General features: G+C 38.1%; 4 protein-coding genes and 1 pseudogene across 5 annotated transcripts; 3 read left to right on the plus strand and 2 right to left on the minus strand.

Annotated features, from left to right (window-relative positions):
* The first annotated feature begins 2,030 nt into the window (after positions 1–2,030).
* LOC120007614 (probable xyloglucan endotransglucosylase/hydrolase protein B) lies at positions 2,031–3,637 on the plus strand. The gene is made up of 4 exons (XM_038857958.1): positions 2,031–2,385; positions 2,497–2,597; positions 2,696–2,889; positions 3,034–3,637. The coding sequence occupies exons 1-4, from the start codon at positions 2,199–2,201 to the stop codon at positions 3,431–3,433; spliced, it is 882 nt and encodes a 293-aa protein (XP_038713886.1). The 5' UTR covers positions 2,031–2,198; the 3' UTR covers positions 3,434–3,637.
* Positions 3,638–4,396: 759 nt separating this feature from the next.
* Positions 4,397–6,393, plus strand: LOC120007668. Its single transcript, XM_038858049.1, has 5 exons — positions 4,397–4,677; positions 4,795–4,903; positions 5,537–5,608; positions 5,696–5,907; positions 6,024–6,393. Exons 1-5 carry the CDS (start codon positions 4,559–4,561, stop codon positions 6,130–6,132), a joined length of 621 nt encoding a protein of 206 aa, XP_038713977.1. The 5' UTR covers positions 4,397–4,558; the 3' UTR covers positions 6,133–6,393.
* A 1,047-nt stretch (positions 6,394–7,440) lies between these two features.
* Positions 7,441–10,298, minus strand: LOC120007667 (DNA repair RAD52-like protein 2, chloroplastic). Its single transcript, XM_038858048.1, has 4 exons — positions 9,794–10,298; positions 9,671–9,708; positions 9,214–9,305; positions 7,441–7,800 (listed from the first exon to the last, which is right to left on the minus strand). The coding sequence occupies exons 1-4, from the start codon at positions 10,156–10,158 to the stop codon at positions 7,663–7,665; spliced, it is 633 nt and encodes a 210-aa protein (XP_038713976.1). The 5' UTR covers positions 10,159–10,298; the 3' UTR covers positions 7,441–7,662.
* A 3,133-nt stretch (positions 10,299–13,431) lies between these two features.
* On the plus strand, positions 13,432–16,148 carry LOC120007517 (annotated as a pseudogene).
* Positions 16,149–17,800: 1,652 nt separating this feature from the next.
* On the minus strand, positions 17,801–21,331 carry LOC120007518 (eukaryotic peptide chain release factor subunit 1-3). Of its 2 annotated transcripts, none has more exons than XM_038857784.1 (3): positions 21,196–21,331; positions 18,719–20,185; positions 17,801–18,246 (listed from the first exon to the last, which is right to left on the minus strand). In XM_038857784.1, exon 2 carries the CDS (start codon positions 20,164–20,166, stop codon positions 18,853–18,855), a length of 1,314 nt encoding a protein of 437 aa, XP_038713712.1. In that variant the 5' UTR covers positions 20,167–20,185; positions 21,196–21,331; the 3' UTR covers positions 17,801–18,246; positions 18,719–18,852. The 2 variants fall into 2 exon arrangements, with proteins under 2 accessions (XP_038713712.1, XP_038713713.1); XM_038857785.1 differs by having other exon boundaries at positions 17,902–18,279.
* Between the last annotated feature and the right edge of the window lie 80 nt (positions 21,332–21,411).

The following is a 21,411-nucleotide window of genomic DNA, read 5'->3' on the forward strand; positions in this document are numbered from 1 at the left end:
AATTTATAATATAATTTTTAAATTTTCTAATAATTTATGGGTTTTTTTATAATTTATTTTGAATTATCAAAATTTATAATTACTGAAATCATATCGGTTGATCGGTCAAACTGATTGTCGGTGACTTATCGTTATGATTTGAAATCCAATTTTTAAAACATTTGTTTGTTGTTGGTTTAATTCAACCATAATGATTACATTCCACAGTAAAGTTCATTAATAAAGTGGAAGCAACAACCAGAGAAAGAGGAATGCAGCTCGGAAACAACTGTAAACACAAAACCTCCCCATAAAACACCGTATTAGCCACAAAAATCCAAACGCGGATTCTCGTTGCGACATTTTGTCGAATACCTGGCGTACTTGACTCTTCACTAACAGGCAGAGGCCTACTCCTTATTCTCTCTCAAGCCATCTGCTCTCTGTCAGATCAAATTATCAGTCGATTATGGCAGGGAACACTCATTAATCGCTATCATGTGCTGAGGTTGATCACGTTGATAGTTTGATTCAGACAGAGCAAACCCCGCATGATTTCTTTCTAACAATAATTATCCAAGAAAATACTGTACTAAACAAGCACAAAATGATTATTCATCAACGATCTTTTAGGATTTTTCGATTTCGGGTTACTGTTTTTGTTGTTGTAATGAGTAGTAGTAGTAGTAGTTTTCCACATAATAGGTCCACAAAGAAGAAGACAAAAACTAGTGGTGCAAAACTGTCTTCCTTGGAAGGAGAAATTAAGCAGAACATGGTGAGGGCGTCAAAATGGACCAAGTCTTGAACATTTCATTGGAGAATGCGGAAGACTACACGAGACTCGATGTTTTGTTTCAAATGTCTGAAGGAAAAAAACACGTTCTTTTTTCCTTTCTTTTTGACAGTAGGAGAATCGTAAAATTCTGTTGGATTCGTATGATCGAATTTGTTTGATTTGGAATCAAATCAAGTATGTTCAAAATTGGAACCCAATTCAGATTTGGTCAATTAAATACGTTTGAAATTCAATATTAGTGTTCAAACGTATAAATATTTCGTAAACACGTGTTACTATCCAACCCGAAATTAATCTGAAATCGATTTTTTTTGCCACCATAAGGGCACCCATATCAGATACTGGATAATGCCAAATACGAGGTATTTGAAGTTTTGTTTATAGTGTTTGACCAAAAAAATTCTCAAACAGAAACTGCATGCCATGCTGTAAATCTGCATTGTGAACAGTAATACGATAGATGATGTGCCGTTCACTGTTCAATACTGCATCTAATATTTTAATAAAAAATATTCATTTATTTGTCATTTTCTGTCTTTTATCTCTAATTTCTTTTCCCAAGTTCTCTCTATTGACGATTTGTTTTCCTATTAGAGAGATGGAGAGAGAGAGAAAGCGACCTTTTGGTGGTTTCCAACTTTGCAGTGGGTGAACAATAATGGCGGTGTATTATAGAAGGAAAGGGAAGGACCATCTGTAATTGTATTTACCATACACTTGATACTTTTTTGTACATTGAAGGATGACATAATTTATAATTAAGATTATACCATTTTGACGATTTATTTTCCTATAATTATTATAATTATTTTATAGGGTAGATTTAGAAACTATAATTATTAATATAAACTAATTTATTATTAATATGGTAGTATTTTATGTTATGATAGTTATAAAATAAATTGGGTTTAAATAATAAAAATTAATTGCATAAATTAATATTTTAATGATTTAGGGTATGGTTTAGAGTATCTGTTGCGTGATGATAATCTTAGAGAAACTATAAATATGTGAAAATGTACTTTTATTGTAAATTTAAAATTTTTGTTGAGAATATCTGTTGTGTATGGTCTAAAAGCTAAAGAAACCAACCTCTTGCTCACCCGCCTAGGAGAAAAGGGATTATTATAGAAGTAACATTATAATTTAACTAAAATCATTACACTACCATGGTTAAAAAGCTTAAAAAATTAATGTACTTGGGGACCCTTCAATAACTTTATGTGGATTAAATTCAAACCTATATAAGCCCCTCTTCCCCTGCCTTTCCTCATCACCACTTCTCTCCCACTATCTTTCTTCCTTTGGCCAATGCTGTATTGTCCAGAATCTGCGGATTCATTGAGAAAGATTTGAGCTTTTTCCTCTTCTTGTTTCTGGGTTTATTCTGTTTTGCTCTGTACGTGGTCTCTCGACTGACATGGCTTATTTAAGGTGGATTCTGTTTCTGGGTCTGCTGTTTATGGTGTCTGAAACAATGGGGGCTCCGCCTAGAAGGCCTGTGAATGTGCCGTTCGGAAGGAACTATATGCCTACATGGGCTTTTGACCACATCAAGTACTTCAATGGAGGCTCTGATATCCAGCTCCACTTGGATAAATACACTGGTATATACATTTTTTGCACTTTTGTCTATAAGCTACTTTGTTTTCTCTCTTTCTTTTTTTTGGGGGTTTTTTCTTTCAAGAATTTGATTTCATGTGCTTGATTTTGAAAAGGTACTGGATTCCAATCCAAAGGTTCTTACTTGTTTGGCCACTTCAGTATGCAAATCAAGCTGGTCCCAGGCGATTCTGCAGGAACAGTAACTGCATTTTATGTAAGTCGCTGTCCATTCTACCATAGTCATTTCAACCACTCAGCCCAAATTTTAGTGAAATTTTTTGAAAAATGTAAACTTTGACACCATCATTGCAGTTATCTTCTCAAAACTCAGAGCATGATGAGATAGACTTTGAGTTCTTGGGGAACAGGAGTGGTCAGCCATACATTTTACAGACCAATGTGTTCACTGGAGGAAAAGGAGACAGAGAGCACAGAATCTATCTCTGGTTTGATCCAACCAAAGCTTACCACTCCTACTCTGTTCTCTGGAACATGTACCAGATTGTGTAAGTAAAAACTCATTTCTCCATAACCCAATAACCATTAAACTAGTTTTGAAGATTCGGTCATCTGGGTTTTACTCAAAATCATATCTTTAGACTTTCAACATCTGGGTTTTGCAGATTTCACAATCTTACATATGTTTTCAGGTTCTTTGTGGATGACATACCAATTAGAGTATTCAAGAACTGCAAGGACTTGGGGGTGAAATTCCCATTCAACCAACCGATGAAGATCTACTCGAGCTTATGGAATGCCGATGATTGGGCCACAAGGGGTGGGCTCGAGAAGACTGACTGGTCCAAGGCTCCATTCATTGCAGCCTACAAGAGCTTCCACATTGATGGGTGCGAGGCCTCTGTTCAAGCCAAGTTCTGCGCCACCCAAGGCAAGCGTTGGTGGGACCAGAAGGAGTTCCAAGACCTTGATGGGTACCAGTACAGGAGGCTCAAGTGGGTCCGCTCCAAGTTCACCATTTACAACTACTGCGCCGATCGGGTTCGGTTCCCTGCTATTCCACCGGAGTGCAAGAGAGACGGTGATATATAAAAAGATATTATTTTCTTTTTTAATAAAATATTAGTCGATTTTAAAAAAAAATATTATTGGATATTATCATAAGATTGTTAAAGTTCATTCATGTGGTTCCCCATGCTTATGGGGGCACGTGTACGAGTGCCATTGTCAGTGGTTTTTTCAGTTATTCTTGTTACTTTGTTATTAAAATTTTAATAAAATAAATTTATTCTATTATTCATGTCTAATTAATTTATCTTGTATTTTACATCTTTCCTTGTGTCTATGTATGACAAGAGGCTTAGCTCCATCACTACTCGATAACTCGTTTGGTACCACCACAAAGCATGATACTGTAAAGGCTTGTGGCCTCGCCCACTTTAGCCGGATACTACAAACTCTACCCTTAAGCACATCCCCATGTGGCCCCTACGTCCACATAGACGTTGGGGCGTCGGATCTAATATCATATGTAAGAATTTGTCTGTCCCTCCACACTAATAACACTTTGGTCCATTTTAAGCCTATACAAACAGGCCTTAGCGACTTTGTCGTCTGCTCTGCTTTCATTTATTAATTGGAGGCTTGGAGCTTCAGTTGGGCCGTTGAAGGCAGCTTCATGAGGCTTGTAGGTTTCTTAAATGGTTCGAAAGTGGACACGCACCAAACCACATGGACTGAATCTACAGACTCATGGGCCGCTTCCAAGAATATATCCTCGGGTAGCTTTAGTTATACCCCGATTTTTTTTAAGGACACCCCAATCTAAATTGATCATCCTTTGTAAAAATAAATTGACGAGGTATCTTTAGAAAAGACTGGGTATGACTAAAGCTACTCTATATCCCCTAAAACGCTTGAAGGTTGGGCTTCACAGTGGATGTGATCTAATAGCCCAATATCTTGGGCTTCGGCCCGTTCAGTACACCTGTTTCTTATTTTCAGATGCGGAAAAAATAAAAAATAAAAAAAACAAAGAACGAGTTCTGAACCCTCTGGTGAGTCGGGAAGGCTGTAGAAGGCGACGCGCTAGTTCTAGAATCAGGAAGATGTGTTTGCTTCGTTGGCTTTATTCCTTCGGTAATAAAGGGGCAATTGAAGCAAAACCCGATCGATTTCCGGAAGACAAATTCAGTTTGAGAGCATATTCATTCGGTTATGGCTCTGAATCCTCCGTTGTTCCCGAACGGGATGCCGGTGCCGTTTTTGAACGAGATTTTTGTGTTGGCCAGAGACGGTGTGGAGTTCGAAGTCGATAAAATCCCTGGAGCTTCTGGGTGTGTATCACTATTACTAATTTGGTCTCTCTTCCCTTTTTGTGATTGAAATCGACTCAATCGATTGATTCCTTTTGATTTGAAGATTGACTGATTTTTCCCTTGTATTTTCGTTAGTCATGGTGGTCAGGTTAAAGCCAGAGGTACAATCTTCTTGTCAAATATTAGAATGGTGTTTGTTGCTGAGAAGCCTATTGGGAACTTCTATGCATTTGACATGCCCCTGGTATGAATTGCCTTCTGTCTCAGAGTTTTTGCTAATTCCAGTTCTTTGGCTTTCATTTCTATTATTTGCTGTTATTCGTTAACCTGTGGACTATGGTTTGACACAATTGACAAACCTTTGTGGCGTTCTGTGTGGAGGAGGCTGGCAAATGTTTATGCTTGCAAATTATAATTATACTCTTGAGTTTCCCGTTCTTTACCTTCTATAAGAAATACTTGACAAGTGTTTGGGTCTATATTGATTAGGAGACTGGATTTAGTGTAGCTTCTTGTAGTGTTACAAGGTCCTTCAAGGAGAGATCTAAGACTTCGCGAAAGATCTGAGAGAGGTTCGTCCATGGTGGCTAGGTCAACAAAGGGATGAGATGGGTTAGGTCGCGAAAGAGAGAGGAGGGGGGGGGGGGGGGGGGAAGAAATGAGCTGCGCGTGGTGTAACTTTTTTTCAAGAATTTGATTTGAGCCCTTTACTGGATCGGACAGTCTACAAGATTGTCCGCAAATTGTGTTTGCATAATGCGTCCGCAGGAGAGAAAACTCGTGTGTGTGTGTGTGTGTATTTTGGAATCTTACTTCCCCTTTTATCTCTTATATTCCCCCCAGTTTGTACTGATTCACATATTGCTTCATTTTGCAGCTTCATATTCGTGGGGAGAAATTTAAGCAACCAGTATTTCATTGCAACAATATATCTGGCTTAGTGGATCCTGTACAGTGTCTCAGCAATATTATGTTTGTTGTTTCCGTGGACATTTCTTTTGTATAGATTTGATAGTTTCAACCTGAATAATTCCAGATCGTTCCAGAAAACGAGAGCAGGGCTCTGTACTCTCCTCATTCATTCAAGATTTTGTTCAAGGAAGGTGGCTGTGGAACCTTTGTTCCATTATTTTTCAACCTGCTCTCTTCAGAAAGGCAATATAATCAGCTATCCAACCAGGATTCAGAGCCTCGCGTCGATCCCTTGCTGGCAGCACAGACTCCAGTGGATGAAATGATGAGACATGCGTAAGTTTCTTTAACGAATTGCGGCTGATCATATTGTATTTGGTGAGGTGAATTCCTTTTCTTTTTTTCCGAGCGTGGTAACAAGTTAACCAATTGTTTAATTACTCATTTTGCAGATATGTTGATCCTAATGATCCAACAAAAATTTTCTTACAGCAGCCGACCCCTGAATCTCATCTGCGACGGCGCTCATACCATTCTGCCACTGCTGAAAACTACATATGATCTTATAAACAGTCGGATACAAAAAATATAGTTTGTGTAGACTTGAAACTATATTTTGGTTGGTGGTGTGTAACTATTGTGCATATATGCTCTGTTACCAAATTGTCAAATGCAACCTTAGGTGGATGTTCAATGTTGAAGCTGCTTTTCTGTCTCTCTAATTCCCCTTTTTTCTTATGTGATAATACCTCATGGTAACTAGATTCATGGTTGTATGGTGAAAGCCAATGCTTTTGTGCAATGAAAAGAAATTAGATTCAATTGTTATAAACCTACCATGATCCAGAAACTGGCCTCTTTCTTCTACCATGATTTCCTTGTGAGTTTGGCGGCCGCCTCAAACTACCAACACGGGCTGGAGGACTTAAGAGTACTATGAACTTCTGCGGCAACATTTTCTGGATCAGTACTTTTCTTAGCCAATGAAACTTGCACATCATTCTCTCCTTCCCCGGTCTGTGGTGATAGTTTGTGTTCTGGTTGTGCGGTAGCTGATGGAATCAGTGCATACCGTCCGTGGCTCCTTGACCTCGAAACAAGAATTCAAGCTGGTTTTTATTCTCAATGCCTTGATTCCGAAACTTGGCGCACTTCTTGTCTTGATGTTTGAATGGTCATTGACTGCACACAGTTCTGCTTATGGTAAACGGAAATGATAAACATCCCTACAATTGATATTCTAATAATTTTAACAGCTGAGTTACACGCATGGAATCTAAGTAAATTTACGGGTTCCACATGTCCCACATGACAATCTTGTACGTACGACTCAACAGTTGAGATAACTAAAATACTAGCCGCTGAAATGCATAGCATTACTAGCAGCATGAATGGCTGTGTTTTTTAATTGTACGTTTGAGGAAGAATTAATGCATGAAATGTTAAAATCTGGTTTATGTGACCCTTTCTCGTACTAACTCCATCTATTATCTTTACACTCTCCCAGACGTTCCACCAGCAATGGCAGATACAGTAGATCTGGAAGTGAGTTTTTGGCAAATCTGACAGTCGGATGGGAACACCATGGGACAGTGTTGCCAAATAAGTAGGAAACACATTGGGTACAGACTCCACAATACTTCGAGCAGAAGCATCAAAAGACATCAACATGCTCGGGCTCTCAATCCCATTCTTGCTATAATGGGACACAGACCAGATCAACAGATTCTGCAATCCCTACTCTGCATAGAAGATTAGGCATGGCTTCTGATGAATTCACAAACCATTCAAACTCCATCCCAATCCACTATCAAATGATTTACTAACGTAAACACAACGCTGCCTCGTTTAAAAAATAAAGAGAAACTGTTTGCGCTGATTCAAAGTTCTTGCAGCTTTGATTTAACAGTAATAACACAGTTCTACTTAACCATTTCTCTATGATAGTTGCGCACATTCCAAACTAAGTTTATCTGAAACTATCCAGATATTAACATCAACTTGAAGTGCATTCATTGCTACTCCTGGTTTCCCGACAAAAGCGACAAAAAAGTTAAAAACTACATTCCGACTGCTCACCACTTATAGCATCTATTCTTCATGATACAGATACAAGCCAAGACCAAACCGAGCACATGCTCTGCAGAAAGCTATTTCCTCAGCGGCAGCAACTGGATCTACAATGTTGGGCTCAGTGGATGATACCGTCCCAGTTGACTCTCGATGTGCCTGTGCCATTGTCTTGTTAACAATTCATAAAAGTAATACACAAAACCATGCATGAACAACAACTGAATTAAGAACGTACAATCACTTGTGTCAATCCCGACACTGAGAATTGAGAGAGATGCATGATTAAATGACAACAGCAAGAACCAAGAATTACCAGGCAGGGTTTGTTGAGGATCTTTACTATGCATCACACAGAAAATTTGCAAATTCGGAATGGGTTTTGACCATTTGTTACCAAGTAATGCCAAATACAGATTACATACTTTTCGCTGAAGCTGTTTACCTCTAACCCAGAAAAACCTCATCTCAATCGCAGAATTTAAAAAATTTCAAAGATAACTCCTAATTGGCAATCTTGTGATGACCATGATTTCAACTAATGGGCCGTTAAGCTCATGTGGACTATTAGTGCAAAATCATATGCCAATCTTGTTTCTCTTTTCTATTACACTTGTATCATAAAGAACCCAAATAAATTAGATGGTCAATTGGTCATGATAACTCACGCAGAAAGACTCATCAAAGAAGACAAGGTGAATTAACTAGAATAAGAGGAGGAGTTGAACAATGAACTCTCATTGAGTCAGCACCCCACAAGTTAGGAATCTTAACACATTCAAGACTATAAGTCTAACAAAGGAACCCAATACATTGACTAACGAAACTCAGTTCTTATGAAGCTGCAAAAGCAGAAATGATAAAATAATATACCTAGGCCCAATAAGAACCCAACACTCAAATATGATAGCTGATGTAAAACAACTGGTGGAGTAACGAAATGGTAGAATTTCCACACTGAAATGGTCCATTTTAGGATGGGTAAAACCATAAAAATAACAAGGCCCAACTTCAAATGGATTTTTTCGTGACTGATGGACTGTGCGGGGTGTTGTGAACAATGACCATGAGCAGGAATTTACTTCGTTTGGACCATCACAGAAAGTTATGGTCTGTGAGTGTTGTGACAATTTAGAACATTCAGCCAATGAGCAGTAATATACCTGGTCTCCACAATAGCAGAAAGTCATGGTTTGTGACAATTTAAAGATTCCTCCCGACTGATAGTGATGCAGTAAAAAAGAAAAGAAGAATGTGACTGAGGAACCAAACAAAGAACTTTTGCATTCCAAACCTAGGTTGCCCTATGCATTCTCCCTAATGTGTTCACCACAAAAGATTTCATGGATGTAGATCTTTTTACTAGGAACATATACGTTACAGATAAACTAATACTAATCTTAATTACCACTGGGCAAAATCCTGAATTATCGCAAGATAACAATTAGATCAAAAACTAAATAAAAAAAGCGGCAACAGTGTAACAATAACATCTTGAGACACTTAAATTAATGATTTGGTTCACTGCAAGCAATCTAAAACAACAGAAAGCATTGGAAGAAATAAAACCACCTCTCCATCAGATCCTCGTATAGTGACACGGTAGACCACAGTCACACTTCCATTGTCAGAGAATATAACATCACGTATCTCTCCACACCACCCTGTTGGAACAGGGAAGGAAATTAGGAAAAGCGAAAATTGAACAAATTCGGGAAAGGTCATAAAAGCTAAATAGAAGCAGAATACACTATTATAATGAAATCAACTATGACCAGAAATCAATCAACTAAAGAAGCTAAGGATCATTAAAATCTAATTAGTCTATGATAGCTTGGAAAATTATCCAAGCCTGAGAATGCTATCATTAATGGTTAAACCCCCAGAAATTAAATTAAAGCAATACTTCTAGCAAGGATGAAGACCAGGAGAATACTAAAATTATCCCCAATATGCATTCAATTGAGAGTTAGAAATAGCATATGACATTATCAAAGTGGAAACAATAATCATAAAATAGGACACAAACCAGGGGCGTAGAAGCTCAACATCCGGTTGGCATGGTACCTGAAACAATCAATAATAATTCTCAAATTTTAATTTCAAAATAAAATAAATTGATAAAAAAAATTAAGGTCAAAAAGGGAAATACCAGGGGATTGAGAAGGTGGAAGAGGAAGGATGATGAGTCGGAGGAGGTTTAACGATGTTGTCTGGTATCCTCTTATTTAGGTCTCTTAGGATCTCAACCAGAGGTCGAGTGATGACGGACGTGTATGGGGACGAAAAGGACTTATCCATCGGCACGACGTAGTTGGAATTCGGCACCGATTTCTTCTTGCCACCGTCAACGCCGCCACCATCGCCTCCGTTGACCGCCATCACGCGTCCTTGCGCATGAGGCTGTCTTCCTCCCATCCTCTGACTCCGTCTATCACTACCACCCGATGGTGGTACCACCAAACCCGACCCGGACAACATCGTGACTCCTCCATTGGTGCGCAATTGCAAAGCCATCTCTTCAGATCGCTTTAGATCGGTCGCGAATACGATGGTAAATCAAAATCAATTCCTCTCCTCCTCTCGCTTAGCAATAGGGTTCATCTTCGTCTTCATATACATATGACAGACGGACTGGTAGATTAGGTGTAGAGATTGCAAGTGTCAGTCTCTTGTATTAATTCCATTTCCCGGGGTTGTCCTAACCCAGCGCACAGTTAATTCAAGGGTATAATTGTCCTTTCATATGCTAACTCCCACCAGGCACCAGCTACTTACTTACCAACCACGCCTGCCCTGGGCCGAACTCAGTTGGGCCAGCCCACGTGTCCCCTGTGTTCACATACATGATTCTACTTTTATGATTTAGCATATTCATTCTAGGAATGTTAACATTTTTATAAAAAAAAAACCGAATCGACTATCAAATCAACCGATTGATAGGTTATTTTCAAAAAAAATTATTTAGAATATATCGATAAACAATCAAAATAATTGATCGATTGATGAGTTAAATTCATGTCAAAAAAAAATCGACCATTTATACCCCTAATTAATTTTAAATTATTGGGTTAGTTTTAAATTTTAAAAATACACTTACTTTTAAAAATAATAATTATATTTTTATAAATGAGGAACCACCTAGTCAAGCATGCATTTCAGACAGTAAAGTGGGCGTAAACTTTGGACTGTCAGGATAACCCACACCACATTGGCGATATGTAAGATTGTTGGACTGAAACCCTTGTGGATAAGGGTCTGGAAGTGGGACAAACCAACAGAATTAGGATTCCACATGAAAATATCTCAACTGATTGGTTCGAATTTTCGACTTCAATATTGTATGTTTTATGTCCGGAGAGATAACTAGATAAGTCATCACTAAGTGGTTTAAAATATAATTACTTATTGAAGAATGAATCACACAACTCATTTCCTTTTTCATTGGACTACCCCTACGGCCTACTGGCCCTACTCCATCTATATTCAATATTTTAGAGATTTCCTTTGGGCTCATTGCCATTTTTCATTTATGCAAGACTTTTGGGAGCCCTGAACCCTAAATTTGATTATCATGCATCTCTAGAATTTTAGCCCGTGCAGTTTTACTTTCTTAATGAATTGTTTGAAGGCTTGTGTCAAGTTTCAGTAATATCCTCCAGAAATTTAATTGAACTTTGAACAAAAGAAGGACCTTCTATTTTGTTAACAAGGCTGGGGCTGTCATTAAAGCAGCATTTTTGAGCTGGTTTTTGTTGGAATGATGATATGGTTTAATTGAAAACAGTGTTTAGTGGTGTTGTTCAAAGCTATGGCTGTTAATTACATGTTGTGGTTTGATGTCTTGAACTGGGACCAGCAATTCGCCAATAACTTCTTATTTATTTACAGAATTATAATTGAAGTTGTGCCAAAAGAAGGAGTAAAAATCGTGAATGTGAAATGCTTCTAAATGGCATATTTGGCGTGGGCAACTCAGAAATGTGTTATATGTTTGGAGGCACTGTGTTGGCCAACTGCTTATGCATGAATTATCTGTCAATGGTATTATATTCATGTTATATACCATTTGCATTGTTATGCAGGCTGCCATTGTGAACTCCCAGACTCTTGAAGAGGTTGCAAGACTTGAAAAGGTATGGGCTTTCCAGTCTATTAGAGCTACTCGTTGAATGTTGTATGTTCTCAACTTTTCATTTTGGGCCAAGTAATAATTGCCTTTTCATATCTATTTTCCTTGGACAGGCTTTGAAATCAGGCCTGATTCCCGAAGATCTGAATATTCTAGTTGGTAGTAGTGGAGGCAACACAATGGAAGAAGATGACACAGTGGCTTCCGGGAATCCCAAAGAAACTAGTGATGAGCCAAAGACTGGGGAGGAACCGAAGGACAATGAAGCTACAGAAATGGAAGAGGTATTTGTATGTCTCATTATTTGTCTCACCATTGAATTGCTTTTTTTTAATGCTCTGCTTGTTACAGGACAGATTTGAATTCGTGTATCACAATTCACAAATGACTCAGTGGTACACTGCAGTTTGGAATTTGGGAACATAGGAATGACAAAATTAGGATTTTATGGTTTGTTTTTGCTTTTAATTGGTTGTGATTGAAGGGATGAAATTTGGGCAATTCTTTAATTTCTGGCAGTAATCAAGATTGGGGCTTAAAGCTTTCCGTTTGATGGGGTAGTAAGTGAAAAGGCTAGAAAAAAGAACAGGGATATGAAGGAAGAAGTGATATAATTTCTGGCAGTAGTCAAGATTGGGGCTTAAAGCTTCCGTTTGATGAGTAGTAAGTGAAAAGGCTAGAAAAAAGAACCATGGATATGAAGAAGTGATAGGGGAGTACTAATTGGAGAAGATTTAAGAAACACGAATTTGAAAAAAAGCAAACAAAAAAGAAGAAGAAAAAAATCCTACTTTTTGCTACCGAGTCAGAAAATATGTTTTGCTAGTGTGTGAGAGAGAGATATTAAGCACTGAGCACATTCACTGACTTCTACTTTTAACCTTTTTTGCTTTGATTTTTTTTTTTTTTTTACTGATGTTATAACCTGAACTTGTTAATGATATATACCAACCTTCAGGATATATGACGTTTGTTTGAATGGTTGTAGTAATGATCACTTACAAACGAACTTCGGCTCAGGAAAGAACATAGAAACACCTAAAATATGCTATAAATTTCTATCCACAGCCAAGTTTTTCCTGAAACTTATTATGATTTCTAGTGGTTGATTTTTATCATTGAAAATCTCCGGCTGTGCTTTCAGACTGTTAAGTTTGGATTCTCTTCTCTTTTCAGGAATAGAAGGTTCAAGGAAAATTAGGAATATTGTAGCATGTGTGAAGCCAAACTTGATAGCTGATTTTTCCAAGAGAGATTTTGGTACATTTTCAGAACTTCCAATCAATTAATGACCTGAGGCGTATGTGATTCTCCTAGATCTGCAAGTCTGCAACTACTCATATGCACAGATGTTCTGAACTTGAAAAGGCTACCACTGATTTCGCCCTAGGTGCCTTTTGTTATTTATTGATAGTCCGAGGAATCGAACATGTTGATCCCCATAACCCTCATGAATGTAATACCTTCAATAATGCATACAGGAATGCAAGGCTGGAGTGGCATGTGTGGGACTGATTTTGTTTATTGATAATTGCATGTTACCAAGTACTTGGATTTCATTAGAGGCATTGACTTTCCTGCGAAGAAGACAAAAGGACTCGTCTTTGTAGGGTGATAAAATGTGTGGAGATGGTGGAAGACATTGAATGTCGAGTTAGGTGCATTTTGATTGGTGGCATTGAATATTTACATTGACTGAAATTCTTAAGTTTAAAAAAGATAGAAAACAGGGGAAACAGACTAAATTGCTCTGCTTTTTCAGTTCCCCATCAAACCCAGTTTTTGATCATCTGCAATGGCAGGAGCAAATTGGGCTGAACAAGTTCTCATCAAACTCAACAAAACGCCGGCAGATGATAGTTCACTGGAGATGGAGAGGAAGGCCTGGCAGAAGCAATCAATCTACAAACTACATACCTGCATCACAGACCTAAACCTGAAAGCCTACATCCCTCAAGCAGTCTCTTTCGGTCCTTACCATCACGGAAAACCTCATCTGCAGCCGATGGAGGCGCACAAGGAACGAGCGCTGCTTCATTTTCTAAAGAGAGCAAATAAACCTCTGCAAGTGTTGATTGATTCCTTGGCACAAGTGTTGAAGGATTTAAAATCCTCATATGCTATGCTTCCAAAAGAATGGCAAAAAGACGACAAATTCATACAGCTTATGATCCTTGATGGCTGTTTCATGCTTGAAATCTTGCGTAGTAATGAGAAGATGATACTGAAAGAAAACGCTTACTACGTCCCAATCTTCAGCACTCATGGGCAGGACTATGCTGACTGTGACCCAATCTTCAGCTGGCATGGGCTTCTTAAGATGATCCCGTATATGAGGCGTGATATGTTGATGCTAGAAAATCAGTTGCCAATGCTGCTTCTTGAAAGGCTTTTAGACTTAGCTTGGGAGACTGAACAAAAGGTCAATTCTAATATACTCAATGAGTTATTAATAGTTTGCTTTACGATGATTAATAATGGAGTTTTTCATAATTTGACGCAGGCTGATGTGCATCTCAGCAACTTCAACCACCTCATACTGAATTTATGCTGTGGCCAAAAAATAATGGGGCAAGTCCCGGGTAAATGCCTTCATGTTCTGGATGTATGTAGGAAGAGTCTACTTGACGGAGCACAATATCAGAGTTGTAAAAAAGACGTCTTTACTGCTGCTATCCCATCTGCGACAGAGCTGAAAGAAGCTGGAATCCGGTTCAAGAACAGTAAACGTGCAAGTCTCGAAGACATTTCGTTCAAAAGCGGAACCCTTACCCTCCCTACTATAGTCATGGACGATGCCACTGAATCGATGTTGTTGAATCTGATAGCCTTTGAGAGGTACCACGCTGAGGCAGGCTACATGGTCACATCCTATATCTTCTTAATGGATAGTATCATCAACAACGAAAAAGATGTGGTGCTCCTAGAATCAATAGGGATCATACGGAATGGCTTGGGAAGTGAGAAAGCTGTTGCTGAACTGTTCAACTCACTCGGTAAAGACTTAACAGTGGACCTAGATGGCAAGATATTTGAGCTACAAATGAACGTCCAAAATTACTACAAGAAGTTCTGGCATCGGTGGAGAGCCACTCTCTTTCACACGTATTGCAGAAATCCTTGGGTTCTTATATCCCTAATAGCTGCCATCTTCATTTTTGCCCTCACCATAGTCTAGACTGTCTATACTATCCTTCCTTATTACGAAATCAACTCTCCTCACCCTCCTCCAGCTGTTCCTCTTCCTCGACCTCTGGTTTCCAGAAGACATGGTTTCCCATCGTCACCTATAGGCAGCCTAAGTGTTCTTTAAAATGCAACAGCCAGATGTTGGAGTTGGATGACTTGCATTTGTGGGTAGTCAAATATGTTTATGTATGTCTTTACTATTCTGTCCTTTGATCCATGGGCACTTTGGTAGGTCTACTGTTATGTCTTTGTTAGGGTTATGTATTATCGAACTGTCTAAGAAACCAATTGTTGAACCCTAGATCTGTGTTTTCAGGTTGTATGGGATATCCATTTCTGTTAAAAGCTATTGCATTAATCTGTGTTGTTTTGTTGACAACTTTACCCTACACCAGAGTGCTCTTTAATACCATGATTTCCTATGATGAGTTTCAACCATCGAGAAAATTTGCTGTGAATAACAACTTCTGTCTAATATCATCAGAACATGAAATGTTATAAAATGGGTGTGTATTATCATTGAGAAGATAGAAACTCCAAATGCACGCCAAAAGGAAAAGGGAAAACCAGCAGGAAAAGCAAAAATACCTTTGTTCGTGCGTAGACTGGTTCCAAATATAGATGTCGAATGCCCAATACTTTATGATCAATCATTCCAACAGCATTACAAGCTGGTCCAGTGTTACCCCCCAGTCAGTGTTACTCCTATGATTCTCAACAGAAAGCCAAACAAACTAAGGAATCAGTCCATGAACCAAAGGTCACCAACAATCAAGCATTGACCTTAAAATGTCATCGCTGGGCAGTCTAATACTTCGAAAGCAGCAGACCGACCTCAAGATTGTTGAGGAACTCTCCTCATTGGCTGCCTTCCCGTTCATAAATCCAATCGACCCTCCTGAGTCTGCTTCTGCACACAATTCATTTGCATCTTTGCATGAGAGATGGCACGACCAATGGACTCTCACCCTTGCACATTACCTAGGGCTTCTCAAGACCACATAAATATATCCAGATCTCTGGATCAAAAGATTCAGAACTCAGAAATTTCAAGGCTTTCTATACTGTGAGTTTCAATCCATATCGGCTTCTTATTATAATGCAAAAAGAGAAGATAAGCTTAAGAATCCACGATAATCAACTCCTCAGTAGATCAAATACATTCTCAAACACACAAATATATATATATATATATATATATATATATATTAGGTGATATATATATATATTAGGTGATAAATTAACTCCCTCAGAACCAGACAATACTTTTCAACAACTAAATTCAGACAAGGCTGAAACTTTCTTATTGAGTTCAATCATTGGGAGAATCACTTGAGAAGATTAAACAACAAGGATCCAAAGCCTAAAGAACATCAATTATCATTGTCATCAAAGCATTTTGTCCTCCTACATTTTTGTATTGGCACACAAACTCTGTACTTGTAAAATTAAGTAAGGAACAAGGACATCAAGAATGTGAAGATCGGTCAAACCAGTCCAGCTTCTAAACCCAATATGCATATGCAATTCACATGGGTAAAAAACTCTCATTCATGATGCTACTACCATTAACAAAAACCATTAAATTAAAAGGAAAAACATGGAAATGCTGCTCCCTCAGAACCGAAGTATGGTTTTCAACATAAATTTCAGACAAGGCTGAAACTTTTACATGAAGTTCAATCATTGGGAGCTTTAATAAACTACAATAAAGCAAAAAAACATAACCACAATACGAGAAACGTATCGATTCCATGAAAATTAGCCTTCAATTCTCATTCAAAATTTCACGACGTTAATATGGAAAACGCTACGCTATAGGCATCGATACAAGTATTAGTCTCGTAAACCGGATCTGCAATAGACAAAAAGAGACCTTTGAAAACACGAACAGGCGAAAAGTTACTCGGGAGTTAACTTTCAAGTCAATCTGGTCGTCGCTATACATATAAACCCACCCAAGAGAAAGAGGACAGTGAGTACTCTTGGTGGCCTTTGCCACTGCAGCTTGGGTCGGCCGTCAATCAAATCTGTACTCTCAATCGGAGAATAAATACTCCAGTTGCTTCAAATTTCAAAACCCTAACCCTTGGCCTCTTGGGTCGTTTGGAATATAGGATTAGGGCGTTCGGGCATAGAATAATCTTATCCGGATTGAGCGGATGGCTTTACAGATACTGGCTCCAGTCCCAGGTGGGGTGAGGATGATTTGTAGGACGTCTGTGGTCCGTTTCAGTTGATTTTTTTTATATAAATTAATTTTTTTAATATAAATTTAACGAATCGTTCATCTGTTATTCACTTGTTATTGACGGTTTCAAACCATTATAATAGACAACAGTTGTACTTCAAACCTTTGTAATAGATAACAGTTGTTCTGTGCTTCCTTAACCAATCACCAGCACTCATCTCCATCAAAAAGGGGAATATGTCTTATACATCAACCTCTGACCTAATATATAACGACAGGAGATTTAGAAGATGCTTCTAATGAACAAAATCAATTCATAAGAATCAACCATTCACTGTAAGAAAAAGAAAACCGGAGTTCAAAGCAAAACAATGCCCGAGACAGAGACTACATTTTGAAGGTATTAACATGAAATGAGACCCCATCAGTTGTAATCTTAGAGAAACTAAAACACATGAAATGATGAACCAATCATTGCCATCACACGGATTTTTAACTTGCAAACCAACAGACAAGTGGAAAACATCAAAACACTACTCTACATGATCAAATCCAAACTTACAATCACAAACCCAAAAAAATCAACAGAGGGCATACGATAACAAGGGAAAAAAGAAAAGAAAGAGAAATATAAGTTTCACCAAACCTATAATCTAATAACTCACTCTTTCATTATCACCAAAAACAGGGAAAAGAACTAGTGGCTCATGCATATCCACCATTGCACATTCCACGATATCATACCTTATGCCACCCAAACACATCCAGTCATATTCCTAACTAGCAGTGTAACACATTACCCATAATAAAGTTTAGTCTAATACCAAGCTCATTAATAAAAAATGAAGTTTAATCTAATCAAGCACCATAGTAACAGTTGAAGTGCCAACCATAATGCAGTAGTTTAAAGCGAAAAAACAAACATTAAATTCTACATTTGTATATCATTAAGCAAATAACAGGATCTTGATCTTGTTAGATGCAGAAGTTCCTCAGAATCCAATTGAAGCACTTAGGAAGAACCTATGTTTAATATCCTTCTTCCTTCTCCGTTGCACAATTCAAGCCACCATAAGAAAGAAAGCTTCATCCACTGAAGAACACCAGAACTCTCACAATTAGAAAACTGTCAAAATAATAAAAATTATAAAACGAGAAAAGGAATAACCAGGGGGAATTAAATTAACATATTATTCCATAAGCAGAACTAGAAAGTCACAAATTCAATTTGCGATATGTTATTAATTCTTATGAACATTGAAACTACCATGAGGGGAACAAATCAGATTCATGCAACTCAGAAACTATTATATCAGATACAGGATAAAATAACTAAAGTCAAATAATTGGATAAGAGCATATTAATAAGATTAAGCCTCTCTAAGATTGCTTGACATGAACTAGACACAAAATAGCAACATCAAAGCCACCACAAGGAGGAAAAATCAAACTCATGAAACTCGCAAACTATTTCAGATCAACTAAACTTAAAAAGAAAAAAAAAGAAAAAAAAAAGATGTGTAAAAGTGGAATTGAATGTGCAAGACTGAAAGTTAAGATCAAACCTCTATAAGAAGTGGACAAAACTTATATAGCACAAGTATCGATCAGTGGCAGCGAGCAAAAGATAGCTCGCCTGCAGGTGCAGGCCTTTTATTCCATCTTCCTGCACCAGCAATGGGCTAGAAGTGAATAATTGCTATTCAGAATCCTCATAAACTTCACCATCATCAGATAGATCATCAAATGTTCTCATATCAAGCTGGTAGCGGAGAATGCCTCCAATTCCACCAAACCCTCGGCAGAACTGGGATCCTTCTTGCGATTTGTTGGTAACAAACTCAAGAGTGCAACCAAACCGTTTGTACTCATTAGCAAACCACTCAAGCAGTGACATCTTTTCCTGAACCTCCAGTTCAGCAGAGGTGGCTGAATCCCGGAAGTTCTTCTCATTGGACTCCTGCTCTTTGTTAAAATGCTTTATGATTACCTCGCCTGTGGTGCTATTTTTAAGCACATACCTAGTAAGGTCTAGGTTTTCCCAAACAATTAGAATCTCAATAGCACCCATCTCCAAAGCCTTCATTGTGTCATCCACACCAAAAACATACTTCCCAGTATCCTGGGATATCTCCTCAAAATATTTGCCAATCAAGCGCTTCTCCTGTATAAATTTCACATTGGCCAGAATTTCCGAAGACAACTCAATTGCCTGATTAAAACCATTCTCCCCACCATAGGAAACATCAACCACATTCAATATTTTAGCTTGAAGCCGTGGGTCAAACATATCTGACTGACTCAGTTCAGTCTTGAAGTCAGCTGACCCAGCTAGTATTAATCCAGAAACATTGGGCTGACTGGTGGCAGGATTAATGAAAAACTGTGTGGCAAGTTCAGCAGTCTTCCGCACATAATTATGGCGCTTCTCCATTCTAAGACGAGCAAAACGAAGAGCTGATTGTCCTCCTCTTCCATGTTTCTTTGGGAGGTCAACAGTAAATTTATGAAGAACCTCCCGGGTGTTACCGCTCAATGTCCCAAAAAGGGTTCCATTACCGTCCATGACAATGAAACCAAATTTATCATCAGATTCCAACAGTTCATTCAGAGCTTCTGTGTGAAACTTGTTGTCACAGAGGTAAAGAGATGCATTAATGGGCCTAAATGGCTCAAAGTCGATAGTAACCTTTTTTTCCTTCCCATCATCAGTTACAATTGTACCAGTGTAAAGCACAAGCCCATTGGGAGGAACCTTGTTGTAAAGTTTAAGTCTCTGCTGGGCAGAAGTGATTGCACCCAGCACAGATTGACGATTGACCCTACTTTTGATATTAGAAGCAGTTCCAAATTCATCTCCAAGCATCTTAGTTACCCGGGCTATTTGATCACGAGGAGGCATGATAAGAGAAATCATGCTCGTGCCATTGCCCCTTGCAGCTTCCAGCGCTTTAATCAATTTCTTGATTTTCCAAATCTCAATGTTCTTATCAGTCTCATGAGCATCTGCCATTGTGATACAGTTGTTTTATCTGCAAAAACATTTGACCAAAAGGCGTAAGATTATCTACCAAGACGGGAGAAAATTACGAATTCATTTGGTAAAGCTTCATTTTATTTGAGTGTTTAGACCGAGTTCAAGCAAACACATACACCAGCCTAAGAAGTTGACAAATTCCAAGTCTTCCCTAGCAACACACATATACACAGACAGTCTGGAGATGATTAACCAAACTTAACATACAAGCTACTTTACAACCAACTACCAAAAAGAAGTATAAAAAACAATAAATTAAAAATGCAATCCACGAAGGAAAAGTTTAGATATTAAGAATAAGAAATCATGTTCAAGCATGAAATAAGACGGGTCATCACAATACAATTTTCAAAATATTCATAAGTTCAACATTTTGGTACAAACATACATTCAGAAAAGAAATTAAAAAAAATTGAAACAACACATATCAGATGAGAACACCTAGGTAAAATACCAAAATAAATTTGAATTATATCAGCTAATGCCACATAGACAAACAAAGAATGAAAGAGTAACAATATATTCAAAATTAAATCAAATGTATGTTGTTTTACTGAGTGCAACCAAAAGATATTTTCAAAATCATAAACAAATTGTCTAAGCTTATAGTCACTGCTCAAGCAATTCAAAATTCAATTAAATAGCAACAATAAAAGAAGAGAAAATAGACTCACCAGTCATCATAAAACATGGATGCATACATACATATACAGACGGGTTAGCATACTCATCATGCCAAAAAATTCAATTAGGGGATCAGACACAAACAAGGATAATCTTTAACGTAAGAGAAACAAATAGCCACAGAAGCATAAAGCAAGCAAAAAGATCAGAAATTTAACACACAAATCGCGCAGTAAACGCACAATATTCTAAATCAACAATTCAACATCGAATCTAGGATAGAACGGTAGATAAAATATAACATCAGAACACTGATTTTCACCATACATAATCGTAATTAGTAATCAAATCGCCATAAAGAAGCAAAATTGAAGAACGAACCTGAAGGCAGTGAACAAGACTGATCAGATCGCCTTCTTTAGGAGCCACTCGACGGAAGGAAGAAACGAAAAGCAGCTGGCCGGTTATATGTGAAGCCCTAGAGCCACCTTAACCAAACCATGGTTAGCGGGAACCGATTAAAGAGTTCCGTGCTTTTACGTAAATTGGAAAATTGGCGGCGTCTGCGCTTTTGGGCTTAAATATGGGCCCAAAAAA

This window comes from Tripterygium wilfordii, chromosome 10 (assembly GCF_013401445.1).
Source record: "Tripterygium wilfordii isolate XIE 37 chromosome 10, ASM1340144v1, whole genome shotgun sequence".
NCBI classification, from domain to species: domain Eukaryota; kingdom Viridiplantae; phylum Streptophyta; class Magnoliopsida; order Celastrales; family Celastraceae; genus Tripterygium; species Tripterygium wilfordii.